Source organism: Narcine bancroftii, chromosome 13, assembly GCF_036971445.1.
Source record: "Narcine bancroftii isolate sNarBan1 chromosome 13, sNarBan1.hap1, whole genome shotgun sequence".
In the NCBI taxonomy this organism is placed as follows: domain Eukaryota; kingdom Metazoa; phylum Chordata; class Chondrichthyes; order Torpediniformes; family Narcinidae; genus Narcine; species Narcine bancroftii.
Window position 1 is genome coordinate 71,625,652 of NC_091481.1, and position 14,798 is coordinate 71,640,449.

At 42.7% G+C, this 14,798-nt stretch overlaps 1 protein-coding gene across 1 annotated transcript in view; it reads right to left on the reverse strand.

The window, feature by feature from the left end:
- Nucleotides 1–767: 767 nt before the first annotated feature.
- ep300b (E1A binding protein p300 b) overlaps nt 768–14,798 on the reverse strand; it is a 120,755-nt gene continuing 106,724 nt past the window's right edge. The window contains exons 28-31 of the mRNA XM_069909180.1: nt 11,665–11,832; nt 7,039–7,200; nt 4,452–4,733; nt 768–3,801 (exon numbers count right to left, since the gene is read on the reverse strand). Of these exons, the coding sequence (XP_069765281.1) occupies nt 1,642–3,801; nt 4,452–4,733; nt 7,039–7,200; nt 11,665–11,832 (2,772 nt within the window). The 3' untranslated portion in view covers nt 768–1,641. The remainder of the gene's footprint in view (nt 3,802–4,451; nt 4,734–7,038; nt 7,201–11,664; nt 11,833–14,798) is intronic.

Here is a 14,798-nt window from a genome sequence, read left to right on the forward strand (position 1 = left end):
CCATCAAACACACTGACCCCTGTCACCCCTCCCTTCATTCCACACCACTGAGTGAAATCAATGCTTTGATACACAAAGGTCGCTGCATTTCCTCACCTCCACAACCAATGGAACAATTCTTAAAATCAGTGTTGAACACAGCGTGCTCGAGCAGGTCGTGGTTTTTGGTGGTGGTTGAGTGAGCAGGGCACAGGCCGACTACTTTCTCTGCCGACACCTTTTACATTTATTCAGTATGTCAGCCAAGAGAGCACCCACAACAATGCAGGAACTCCTCAATACTGCATCATCCGGACGAGATCCAAATTCTGAACTTGAGTTAAATGAGGAACCAACCTAACAAAATGAATACATTATATTAAAAAAAATCATAGCTATTTGTAACCTGCTTAATTTTTCTGTCTGGTACTTGGCTTTAAAGCAATTTTCTACTTAATTCAATTGTTCTTTTCCTTTAAATCTGGGTGGGATAACTTAAAAATGAATAAATCCACTCATGAATTAGCTGGAAAACTAAACCATCTCCCCATAATGCTTTCGGGCCATGGTAAGTGGAGCAATGCCATTTAGGGATGATTTTATCAAAGCAGTTCCATTCTCTGCCCCCAGCCTGAATTTGATCACTCCAAAGGATTTGCAGATCAGCCAATTGCTTGCTAACCACCAAAATGCAAATCCTGGCCATCAAAAAAAAAACCCAATTTTATTCTGCTTTCTCCTGAGAAGCACCAAAATGTGCAGAGAGCTCCAATTAAAAACAGGCAGTCTCGCTGTTGCACACAGTTTATTCAACAATATGGTAAATAAGAAAGAAATCAATTTTAGCAGTCTATACAGTGATCCAAAGTTCATATTTATAAGTAATTATCAATAAATTGCATGATTTACATGTTTCTGGATAGGTTTTTTCTCTATTTTTTCCTGCTTGCCCATTTTCAAGTTTTACACAGAAGTCTGAAAGAGGAAAAACCAAGGGATGTGTTCAATAAAATCAGCCACACAGTCTTTTTAAAGGATCCTTCGATCGTCTCACCAAAAAATAAAATAAAAACTAAAATGTCACCATGAAACTGAAAACCCCACAATATTCTACATCCGCAGGACGATTGGCAGCTGCCAGTTTGTGCAATAGTCTCTTGTTCCACCTGTACAAATTATTAATACTTTGACATTTCTGTTCAAACCTTTGTATAGAAATGAAAAAAAAAATTAAGGGAAGGGAATACACGAGAGGTACGGTAATCCACTGTTGTCAAAAATAACAAATGTATACAGTAACACAGGCTGCTTTTTCTCTGTGAAATGCTTTGCATTAATGGACAATGCTTACAAGATTCTTTGAAGTTAGAAAATAAAAATACGAATTCAACTCTCCTTTTTCTTAAAAAAATGTAGGTATGGGCAACCTGTAATTGAAATAACAGAAATAGGAAAACAAACAAAAAAAAAAAGGACTGGCTGTTGACCAGTCATAACAAAAAATATATTCTTTGTATAATATCATCCCTCAGTTTATTTTCGCAATAAATTGCAGTTTGTTGAATTCTGGGACAATTGTCCTCCCTAGAAATTTCAAAATTGTTTTTTTTTTCAGTACAAAAACCCTAAGTAAAGAGGAAAAACGAGAATTGCTCCCAAATGCTACAAGATGTCTAGTGTAGTGTGATTAATGTTTGTGCCTGTTAAGTCTGGGTTGTCAGACCCCAAGCCAAGGTCACTGGCGGCACCATGTAATCCTGGCATTCCAGGGTTAGAAAGTTGAGAAAGCATTGCACTCTGGTCCGGAGCAGTGAAATGTCCTTGATCCATTGGGTTTGCCTGGGCGGCTACCATTCCCGGATGCGGGGAGTTAGTCTGTGGCGAGACGTGGTGTGGAGACGGCTGAGGCTGCATCCTGGGCGAGGGGCTGGAATGAGGCGGCTGGGACTGCGGGCGCGGCGACGGTACGGGCTGTGGGGACCGTACCTGGTTGCTGAGAGAGGACGGGTGCTGGCCCTGGAGGTGAGGTGACTGGGCCGGGCCGGGGAGCATGTGCTGCTGTGGGCTCATGGAGTTGGGCTGGGCTGGCGAGGCCATTTGCTGCTGCTGGAGAATCCGCTGCTGGAGGGCCTGGTGGAGACTTGATGTGCCCTCCGTCCCCATTCCTGTCTGTGGAAGCTGGCTCATCTGCCCCATGGCTTGCCCGACTTGGCCCATGGCCCCCTGCTGCATGGGCACATGATGTTGTATTCTCTGCTGCTGTTGTTGCATGGGATAACCAGATCCTTGGGGTTGTTGGAACTGACTAGCCATGCCAGGGTTTGGCTGCTTCTGCTGCTGTTGCAAGAGTTGTCGTCGCATCAAAAGTTCCCGGAATTGGGAGTTCATACTGGGGTGGCTCATGTTCACGGACTGTCCTTGGGCGTTGATTCCACCCATGCTTTGTTGCTGCTGTGGCTGTGGTTGCTGAGGCATGCTGGGCCGCTGAACTCCAGGCTGCATGGGGCTCATGTTCTGCATGCCTGGGTTGCCGTGAATGCCTTGCTGTCCCTGAAGACCCGGCTGGGCCTGCATCCCCGCCTGGCCCTGACTTCCTTGATACCTGGCTGCCCGCTGCTTGATGAATGCGGCCATCAGCTGAGGATTGGAGCGGAGGATGGCGAGGACTTGTTGTTGCTGCATAGGGGAGCTTGGGGATCTGAGAGTCCGCAGCAGGTCCTGCAGGGCTCCTTGGGGGATCGCACCTCTGTTGGGCTGAGGCACACCCGATGGAACTTGGCACATGGGCGGCGGCGGCTGGGGCTGCAGGGTCATTTGCAGGGCTTGCTGGGTCATCTGCATGACTGGTCTCTGCATCCCCTGTGGATGCTGCTGAGTCTGAGCCATGCCAGCCTGGCCCCACTGGGCCTGCTGCAGGCTGCCTGGTCCCATTCCCTGATCCGTATGAGCAGGGCCTCTCTGTGACTGTTGTGGATTCATGCTCATCCCAGGCATTGGGTTTATGGACGCAATGTGGGGGTTCATGACCCCCGGCCGCTGGAAAGGCTGCTGCTGGACCATCAGACGCTGAGCATCGGCTGCCCTCTGAATCTGCAAGGCCATCTCCACTGCAGCTGCTGGCGGCGGAGGTTGGACGGGAGGTGTCGCTCGGGCTGCGGATACCGTCTGACTCGTTGGCTTACCTTGAGGTATGGGGGCCTGCGGTTGGTTTCTCGCCATACTGTTGTAGGACGGTGGTGGGGGCTGGGGCTGGGGCTGGGGCTGCGGCGGGGCTGGGGGCTGGGGCTGCGGGGTCTGTGGGGTGCTGGGCTGCTGTCCTGTCGGAGTTGTGGGAGCAGTGCCGCTGGGAGATGGCAGGCTTTGCTGTCCGACGCCCCCTCGTTGCATGGTGGCCATCCTCCTGCGGAGCATCTGGGCTTGCTGAAGGCGGTGCTGCAGCTGTTGTTGACGCAGCTTGTGTTTGATGTTGAGACAAAACGGCACTGGGCACTTGGTCTCTTGGCAGTGCTTGGCATGGTAGCAACAGAGTGCGATAAGCTGCTTGCAGATTGGGCAGCCGCCATTGGTCTTGCGTTTGCATCCTTTGGTATGCTGAACCACCCTTTTCATCTTCTGGCAGGAGGGCAAAGAACAGTTGGCATTGCGGCACTGACAGGCGTGGACCAGTGACTGAATGCAACGCTGTATGCTCAGGCGCCTCGAATCCCCAGTGCTAGCTTCTGAACCTTGCGAGTTGCTCTCATCGTCCAAGCCAAGGCCGAGCTTCTCCATCTTGTGTTCATGCCCTTTAGTGTTAAAGCAGGCGACACAGAGGTCATAATCCTATGGCAAAAAGAAAAGCAAATTCAGTAACTCCTGCATCTCAACTGCTCTATGATTATGCAGGCGTAGATGATAACGCAAAAACATAAACGTAAATGACGCCGCAGGATGATGGTTGTGGGGGGGGGGGGTTGTCTGGTTTGTGATATTTTGAATTTGGGAGGTTTAATGGGAATCTAATTATGTTCAGAGTGGGAAACGATTCATTTGAATATACAGAGAATTAACCCATCAAGGAAGCATGAGAATTCAGGCAGATCTGTAAGGGACACAAACTAAAAATTACTAAAAGGGTGGAGGAAGTTGCCTGAAAGATAAAAAGGGCTGGGTCAATCAAAAATATCCAGGTAGTGACGAAGGCATGCAGATCAACGAAGGAGAACTGAAACGGAGATACAGATTGAACATTATTTAAAGAATGGATTTGAAGAACTTGCAGCTTTTGCATGCCAAGTCATCTCCAGTTGGTAAAATGGCCAACTGTGTATTGTAGAAAGCGGTTGAATTCCAGATCTGAGCAATAAAGCCCTCCTAATAGTCCTCTCAATCATAACATGCTTTTTTCATTCAGAATTCTTTACATACGGTTTTACATGGAGTGTGTATGTTGCATAAACATGAAGCTGTAACAAGCATCCACGAGCACACACCTCACAAACAGTGCAGTGCCACCTGGTCTCCACATGGTGTTTGCACTCATTGCATGTATATACAAAGCGATCCTGGCCCTGGTTGTGAAGCTCCACCAGCATGCACATGGTTGACCACTTGGCTCGCCTCAGTGACGAGAACTCCATGTGCTTGTCCCTTGCCAGAGTGAGAAAGGCATCGCGTCCATCCATCAGGTCACACGCGATGAGTGGGTCAGGGTCCAGGATGGTTGGCAGTGAGTTTGAGTTGGGACCCGCGATCAGGCGGATCACAAAGAACACCTGGTAACAAGAGAGATGAGGTCATTAAAATGCAGTCGAGCCAAATACATTATTTGAAGAATTCTTCATCAGACACAAATATTTTTATAAAGTTTATTCTGAAACTAACTTCTTGGTGATATTGTTACTGGAATGAACTTTCTCTCTAACCAATGAAACAATTCTCAAATCAACTCAATGGCCTTAAATGCATTATAGCAATTTGTTCCATTTGTTCACCAACATGGAGAGAATTCTTCCCTAATTATAGACAAAATTATTTTTTATATTAGTGGCAGCTAGCAGACTTACAAGTTATTTTGTCTAGACAAGTGACTTTTTATTTCTTTTCAGATTTAATTTCTTCCAGTTTACTTAAGATTGCACTCAACTATTTATTGAAAATATAGTGAAACATTTTAACAATGTACAAGATCAATTCATTGATATTAATTTGCCTGAAGTATTGAGTAGGCACGTTCCCCTCAGCCAGTTGACGAAGGAGTGTATGTTGACAATGGTTCAATTCATTAATGCACACCAAAGAATGGCTTAATGTTTAAAACTGCAAAGCAATAGGCCTTCTACTAACCACACCTGATGTACAACATTGCTGCCAGAACCCTACAAAATGTTTCTACCTCCCAAAGAAGGCAAACATGGATGATGAAATTCTGCATCGTTTTCAGTGGAGCAGCACAAGCTCTTATTGACTGAGGAAAGGTAACTGAACATTAAAACCATAAAACAAGAATTAAACTGATGGCTTCGTCCTCCTGCAAATGTGAGTCACACATCATCTACAGCACGTTATCCCTGAAAAATCCTTCGCCCACAAATAGGAGAAATGAGTGGACCAATGTCTTCTCCCAGGATAATTAGTTCCTCGTATTTGAGTCTTCCCACTCAGCCAGCTTGGAGAGGCAAGCAAAATGATGATTTACAAAGCAGACGCTTGCTCCAAGGCACTTCACAGTCTGAGAAATCAATGATTGTCAGAATCTCTTGGGAAAAAATATCAATGCAACATTTCCACTGATTTCTGGGAACCTCTATGACTCATGGAAGGACACTGAGAGCCCGAAATCCATGGCAGGAGAACCCAGAAGGCCAAATGAGAAGGGTGCAAGGAGACTATCACCTCCAAACCTGCTCAGCCTAGCACCACCTGACCCATTTGTGGCAGAATCTACAGGTCCAATTTGGCCTTATCTGATAGTGATCTCATCATGGAAGCCACTCACCCACGATCTCAATGGATCACCCATGAGGAACATCCTTCGCGTTGTAGCACGAGAGTCCCTTTTCCACTGGCACCTTGTCCCGGGAATTAACCAGTTAAGGATCCAGTGAAAAAGGAAAACAACCAGGATGCCGACATCAAATCACGCCAGGACAGACAGCCTCGACCCCCACTCATATCCCCGGCGTCAGCAGACGCTGGTAACGCTGATTAAACCAGTGGAAAAAGGACAACTTCCATCCATTCCATTTGAAGGTAGACTCTCCAATCACTGGGGATGAGTTGTGTTCAGTGGAAAACCAGTCAGGGTCCCGATTAGAGGTGGCCCAGGAAAACTGCACAAACAGCTTCCTATCCCAGGACACTGCATGGCCAATGAACTGGGACACCAGTGGAAAAAGGGCTAAAGGTAATGCAAGGATCATCACTCCTGTTCCTGTCCTCATTCAATAACAAAAGATAGACATTAACCATCAAAAATGGAAGGCGCTGAAACCCCTGCACCATTACCACTGCTCAGATCAACTAAGGTAGCTTGGATGACTTGTGGCTACTTTGTTTACCACTACAAATAGTCGAACAGCATGGCATAGATCTTTTATGTATTCCTGGTGATCAAGTTGGTATTCTGGGTCCATATCCCACTACAGCCTTTCTATCAATATCTATCCAAATTTCTTGAAGATCATAATTCTATATACTTCTATAACTTCCTCAAGCAGCTTGTTGCAGATCATTCTTTGAGTGAAAAACAATGTCCTTCAAGTGTCCCTTAAATCTCTCTCCTCATCTTACACCTGTTCCCTCTCATTTAAGAATTGTTTACACCTTTGTCTACTACATTGTGTTGTAAATTAATGAAAAGTGCTTTCTCACAGTGGAGATAAAATGCACACATTTTATACATCCAAGGGATGGAGAAAGAGAAGAAATGAGAATTACTGGCCATTTTATGCTTTTTTTGCACAACTGGTGATTTCAGAGCAGCATCTCAGAAACAGAGGGTCAGCATATTAAATCAATGAAAAAGAAAATGAGTAATTACTGACAAAAGGCAAGAGGAACCACAAAAAGGAGACGTACCTCCTTGTGCTTTTCCATGGTGGCATACAGCTTCTGGGAGAGGTCGTTAGACACATTGGGCATCCCTGGTTTCTTCTTGTTACCTCGGCTCAGGCTACTCTTGTTCTTGCTCGTTTTCTTGTTATTCTTTTTCTTTGCATTTTTGCTATCTCCCTTTTTCCCCTGGAAAAATATAAATCGACAATTGCAACAAAACTTCAGTTTTTTAAATTTTTAACAGTTATACCAAACACAACTTCCCTTCATCCTAGAACTTAATTTCAATGACAAATAAAATTAGGGCAGGGCTACAATCCGATGGGTCTTTCACACCTATTTGCCCGTGAATCTTCTCACCTGTCTCTTGGACTGCATTAAAATAGGGTGAAGGGGTTGGAAACCAGATACTGTGGTGGTGCTTTGTATATCGTAGCATCTCCATCGAAGAACAAGTTATGGCTCTAGGGCTGGCAATTATGCCATTAGTCCTGGCTTTGATGAATAAACAAGCGAATATTACTTACTTTCATAATCAAAGAACAAGAGAGGGCACACCTCAAGTATTTTGCTATATGTAAATACAATTGAAGTTCCTTTTTCCAGGAACATTACAAAAAAACCCATTTTTTGCACACATTTCCCTTATTTTCACTACATTCCGACTCAGAAATTCTAAGAAACCCATGAGCACGGCATATTGTATAGCCTGAATGAATCGTTTAATGTTCAATGGATCAGAATCAGAATTTATTGTGACGAACGCAAACGAAATTCATTGTTTTGCAGCAGCAATCATAGTGCAGTTATATAAAATAAATAAAAATAATGTAATAAAAAGGACGTGTCTGTGGTTCATTGATCATTCAGGAATCTGATGGCAGAGGAGAAGAAAATGTCCTTACGCTGCTGAGTGCTCGTCTTCAAGCTCCTATACTCTTTCCCCCCCCGATGATAGCAGTGAAGAGGGCCTGGTGGTGGGGTCTTTGAGGATAGAGGCTGCATTTTTAAGATACTGCCTCTTGTAGATGTCCTCAATGGAGTGAAGTGTGGTGCAGGTGATGCTGCAGGCCGAATTCACAACCCTCTGAAGTTTCTTCTTGTCCTAAGTGTAGGCACCTCCGTACCAGACAGTGATGAAACCAGTCAGAATGCTCTCCACGGTCCACCTGTCGAAGTTTGAGAGTCTTTTGGCTTATTTCAAGTTTAGGATGCTCACAGCAACTACCCTTGCAGAATTCAGGTGTCCCGTGGACACTTTGCATGAAGTGTAAGGCACAGAATAAAAGTTCACTGGCAAAGCCATCGTTTATTGGTCATACTTCTTGAGGATGTGGTAGTGAGCAGTCTTCCTGAACCATTGCAATTTCATCGTTCAGGATCTCCACAATGTAGAAACAATGATTCAGTACACTTGCTTTCAGCTGTGGTGGTCCAATTCCCCAAAGCTGAGTGAGAAACGTGCTCCAAAATTTCAGTTTCACTGATCCCACCAAGTACCAAGCCTTGGGTTTGGGAAGCAGAGCCTTAGGTTTCAGTCTCTATGCAGCAATGTACATGCTGGGATAATTATTTTTATTTTTAAGTGAATTTTATGATTCTTCAAGAGGGACTAATTAAATTAATACTGTGAAACTTGACACTCACCTGCCACCAATACGTTTTCCTTTGATTTAAATGTGGTGAATTAGGAATGTGTTGAGTAACTCAGTCTGGAGAGATGGTTCAATGATTTTAACGTGTTAGTGAGGCTTTTTTGAATCTTTTAAGATGCTTAAACTTCATGTGAGGGGACTGGGTTATCCGGTGTTCAGGGTAGAGGGAACTGCCAGATACAGCTGTGGAATGATGCCCAATTATTTTGGGTAGAAGGCCAGATTAACAAGACAAATCATTTCTCATGTAAAAGGTAGCGTGAACTTACTCATTTATATCCTGTTTCTTATACATTGTTATTACTTTTTTGAAGACACTAAAATTTATCAGTAAATTCAGGTTCCTACCAAAAAAACCATCTCGATTTTACTTATGTAAAATGCTGGAAATTGCCGCAATAAAGTCCTTTGTCCTGTCACCTTGCAGACAGTCTTACAAGCATTAACCACCTAATTTGGAAATGACCACTGTTATAAACTAACAACCCTTTTCACTATTTTTGGGACTAAAAGGTCTTTGTTAGCACAAACACAGGAAAAGCAATGGAAAATTCACCAGACAATGGTAAATTCAAAATTATAGTTTTTAAACTATTATTAACATGTCATTTTTTAAAACTTATCTCTAAACTTGCTTAACTCTAAATTTAACCCCACTGTACGGAAATGTAAGTGCGTGTGTGTGTGTGTGTGTGTGTGTGTGTGTGTGTGTGTGTGTGTGTGTGTGTGTGTGTGTGTGTGTGTGTGTGTGTGTGTGAAAAGTCTATCTTTAAAAGTTCAGCATCATTTTAGTCTTGTTTCAAGGTCTTAAATTCTCAGGTTCAGAAATAATTATAAAGCGCTTTTAAACCTTATATCTTCAGGTCTCTTTACTCACAATGCAGCTATTTTCTTCCACGATTAATTCATAAAGCCAGACAAGATTAAACAAATATTGTTATCTTCTATGATAAAGCCACAAACAAGACGAAGGTTAAACGAAGTGGCTATATAAAAATAGACCCAGTATAAATCTGTCCTCTTTTCCAAAGAGACAGCTAAATGGTCTTCCATATATCAAAAACCAGTGATTCTGTTCCCCTTTTCTCAGGAGTAACACACAATAGCACCAATTCTGGTTACTGTAATTCAACCTTGTCTTTCACAAGGTTTTGATTTTTGTACTCTCCAAACTGAACTCTTCCAAAAACGGAAACTCAAAATGTCTGAGTTCGGCAATATATTTCTCTACATCATCACCCAGGTGAGTCCTAATTTATGGCTGTGAGAGATAAGTAAAACTGATATAAAAATATGAAGATGAGGAAACTAGTATAGATATATGTGTAATGAATAAAGCCAGTATGAATAAGATAAGGATAGATATTAGAATGTAGGAAGTAAAGTTAGTCTGAATAAGATAAGGGACTTCTAGCCTTAGACAGAATTAGTAAGTTTTGCATATAAGGTTGTAGCCCTGAGAGTCGGGAAGGTGTGAATTAGAACAAAGGCAGGTTTGTGAATAAGGACAATAAGGACAATGACATGATGGGACACCGACAGGATACCCCCTGGTCCTCCAAGTTCACAGAAACAGCACGTAGGCAGACAGGATTGCCTAATGCCAAACTCATCCAGGAGGCAGAAGAATGTAAGGGGGAGGGTACTTCTATACTGAAATAAACTGCATAAAAGTTGGGTGAGCCCCAGTGTATGTGTGTATTCCCAGGGGAAGGGGAAGCACCCAACTTTGCATTGTTGTATAATAAATGTTCTTTGTTCTCAATTTTTGTCTCGAGCAATTTCTGTGAAGGTAATTCTGTTTCTCACATGGCCATCAGTTTTATTTCTATCAAAATTCTGTTCCTTTTTCAAAACCATTCCATATCCATAACAATTTCTGACCTCATCTCTGTTCAAGAGGCTCAAGTGGCTTTGATTATAAACATGGTTTCCTCAGCAGTTATTGAATAATTAAGACTTAATTGAAATCCATTAGCTCTGTCTGTCCAAGACGCTGAGACTCAGTACAATGGTGTATCTGTAAATGTGTGACCGTGTATCAACCCACAACTTTACAATATTTTATCTCTATAATTTACTTTACTAAGACTTTTTATATATGAGAAATATAGTTTAACGTTAAAGATTAACAAAAATCTGTTACACCACCGTGTGATCAACGAATGAAAATTATTGGGGCCACCAAATATGAACAGAGCTACTATTCTATAAATCAAACTTCTGATTCCGGAAGAAAATGCTAGGGCACATTTATTGTAGCCCAGTAAAAATTAACTACAGGTACATGATCCTTTATCCAGACATCTAAAATCCAGAAAGCTCCAAAATCCAGCAAGTGGGGACCAGCGGCCGGAGGACACTGCCAGGTGGCCGAGGAATGTGGTTGGCGGAGACTGCCAGGCAGCCAAGCAACGCGGTTGGGGGAGATGGCCGGGCAACTGGAAAGGGGTGGAGGTGGATACGGCACCACAATTCGGGTGGGCTTTCTGAAATCCGGAAAAATCTGAAATTTGGAACACACAGTCCCCCAAGGATTCTGGATAAAGGATCGTGTACCTGTACCAAGTTCTAGAGAGCTTCTGTCTGAACACACGAATACCAAACTTTGGTGGGGTACGTGGGTAGGGGATGCATCGTGTCAGATGTAGAGAAATTCTGGAAGTTCAGACATTTCACTGGTTTGATGGGAAATCAAGAAAACCTCCATACTAGAAGGAGAGAACACCTCAAATGTTTCAATATTTATGGAAATTCCCAACATTACCCGAAAAACAGCACCAGAGATTGGAATCTCTCGTTACCTGCATATCTAATGTAATCTCTCAGTCTTAGAGGAATCCTTTTTTTAAAAAATCTCTTAAGCCTCATTTTGTTCATTCTTTAACCCCCTTGTAATTTTCCTTGGGCTGCGCATTTGCTGAAGCACCAACTAATGGTATCCAAATATGCACCTTAGTTTTGATAACAAGCAAAAAAAAAACCCTCAACTTACATCTGTGCTTTCACTAGAAGTGTTGTTTTCTTCTCTCTTGCGCTCTTCTTCCTCTTGCTCCAATTCTTTGATACTTTCCTCCAACACATTAGGCCAAAAGTCACCTTCAAAGTATGGCAACTCTTTTGCACTTGTCAATCTGTCTTCAGTTGCCTGCTTAAATATATCCTGTGAGAGAAAAATATTATTGAGGATATCAATTGCATGATTAGCTACTTTATAAGATGCAATGTAGACACTATGATCTATTGTACAAACTATTTTAATTGTAACACACATTTTAAAATAAGATAGCTATGGTCATTGAAGAGAAATACTGTATTTTGCCAGATCTTTGGATATTGTGTCGGGAAGTTGCCTGCAACACGGTATGCAAGAAAAGATTTGAAAGAGCTATAGGACATCAAATCCAGGTACAACGTCCTAGAGACAGAAATATCCAGACATGGAGACAAGGGCAACAATGCATCAAAACCAGATAATAGCAGTGGAGACAAGATAAATGAAGATAGTGAGAAAATTGATGCGCAGTTTGAATATTTTTATGCATCTATAAAATGTCTTTGTTCTCATGGAATAAAAGGCAGAAGGACCATTCAAATTTAGAAAAAATTATAACCAAGATACAAACACCAGACTGAGTAATTGTTTTGAAACCCTGAAAGTGACAAAAAAGATGAATGAAATCAAATTGATGTGAAGCTCTGAACTTTCATATAATTACAAATTAAATAACGTTATGATCAGTTACGAATGTGCACAAGGATACAAATTGTATCATAATAATAATCCAGAGAAACAATATTGGAATCACCAAACATTCACTTAAACGTTGCAAATAACTACCAGGCAGAGATTATTTTCATTTTTAGTCAGGTGGCATGGATCTGGGGCTGAAACCTCCCACCATTTGTCAGCAGACTGCCCAGCATTCAGCAACCCATCTCCACCCAGGTTATTTGGTGTAAGTGGTTGACTGAATGTTGAGCAGCATCTCAATGAGTGAGATCCTTGCCTTTCTTAGGATCTCTGACCCACCATGGGACTACAGTGGGGGCAATAAACATGCTATTCACTGTCATAAGGATTTTTCTGCCAAATTACCCGTCATCAAGACAAAGGTACTTGTTGAAACATTTAAATGAAACCAACAGCTTGCCAAAAGTAATTTGACACAGAAATCCCATATTTGAGGGGAGCTGGGGTACAAGAATCGTCATGAAGGTTTTCCATGTGAAATGATGGATCCACCAATAAATGTAAAGGCTCATGACGTGACCTCTCCCGTATTATGCTCTTCAATTTTACAAGCTTCAAGAATGCCAAATGGTGTCTCAAGGTGGATGACTTGGCCCATAATTTAGCCTTTAAATCTAGGAACAACCATCTTAAATTTTGCTGAGGCTGCAGTTCAAGTGCAAACGACCAAGTATTCCATTTTAAGAAACGATGTCAGCTGTAGCGCTGGCACTTCATTTGTTTACAACATGCTGGGTTCAGTATAGTAAAACCCTGATGATCTGGTGTCAGATTGCTTGGAGATCCTGATGGTTTGGCATCTGGGTCACTGGGGCCCTGTTTTCTGCATTCCCTTTCAGGTCACCAGGCCCTGCATCCGGCAGTGTTTAATCTCACCTGATCCACTTCCAATGCTCAGTCATAGAAATATACAGCATAGAAACAGGGCCTTCAGCCCATACCTCTGTGCCAATCTATGCTCTTTGCCTTGTTCATTCAACTAGTTTTATGGATACCTCTTAGATGTCGTTACTGTTCCTACCTACACCAGTTCCTCAGATAGCTTATTCTAGATACGAACTACTGGATGTGAAAAATGTATCCCTTAGATCCCCTTCCACCCTCCTCCCTTAAATCTATGCCCTCCAGTTGTAGATATACTTACCCACAGAAATAGACACTCTTCAATACTTTTCCCATGCTCCTTTCAAACATTCTGGGGCCTTGTTCCTAGGACTATGGACTCCCTTTTAAACTCAGTGGATTCATGAGAAGATTTATATTACTGTGCAAATCTTATGTGAAATAAATGTGTTCGTGAATTAATGTGTAATATTCAATAATCAGGAAAATATGCTGGACCTGGACCAAAGTCTCAAAGGTAATGAATTACACTGGATGATAAAAACTTTATTTCCTGAACACTTTTGGGTGTATTTTATAGATTTTAGGCTGCTGAGCACAAAAATCACCTAAAAATTTCCAATCATGTACCTTTTTAGAACCTATTTTGTGATTTCCTGTCATTTTAAGTCGACTCAGATATTGCCCACAAAGCAAACTGTTTTGGTCAATCCAAGCATGCTTGGGCATGCACTCAGTGTAGGTGCTATGCAAATATTGACTCAGGCCTGGGCCAGGTTAATTAGGATAGGGGCAAACAGGCTATATAAAGCAGCTCACATATACAGACACTGTGCATCACATTAGCTCCTTTCATACTGTCGGTTGAACCTGGGAATTTACCAGGAATTTAGCAGTTCACCTGCCAGTGTGAACGCTCTGAACCCGGTAAAGAGGGGGGGAGGGGGGGGGGGGAATCAAATCAACCCAGGACTGATACAACCCAGGCGTCTGTATCAGAGCCGAGCCGTTTCAACTTGGCTCCTATGTGAATGGGCCACCCACATGTCAGGTGGCATTCTTGACATCATTGCCTACATGTGTGCGTCAGTCGGGCCAGGTTGTTTGGAGGGAAGGTCAGTGTCGTTAAGGCTAGTGTTCTGTTTTTGAAGGTTTTTAGTGCAGTATTGACATGACATGTGTAGTGTTAGTGCAGTTATATTTCCAAGGTTTTTTGTGCAGATATTAGTATTAGGGTGTATTATTAATGTCAGTGTAGATTTAGTATTAGTGTTGTGATAAAAGGTGGCCAACTGTGGGGGAAACGGGCGCTCCTCTCGATAAGGGGCGAGAAAGAAATCTCCAGACATATGATGGGCACCGTCAAGGACAGCCTGTTTTATGAGGGACCTAGATTTGACACTAGGTCTGCCAGATTGGGAGGGAGTTGGACTGTGGGTTAGTCGTCAGTTTGAAAAGTCTGAAGCCAACTGCAGTAGATTTTACCATGCTCTTTTATACACGGTGCGTGTATGTCTTATTGAATTGTGCTC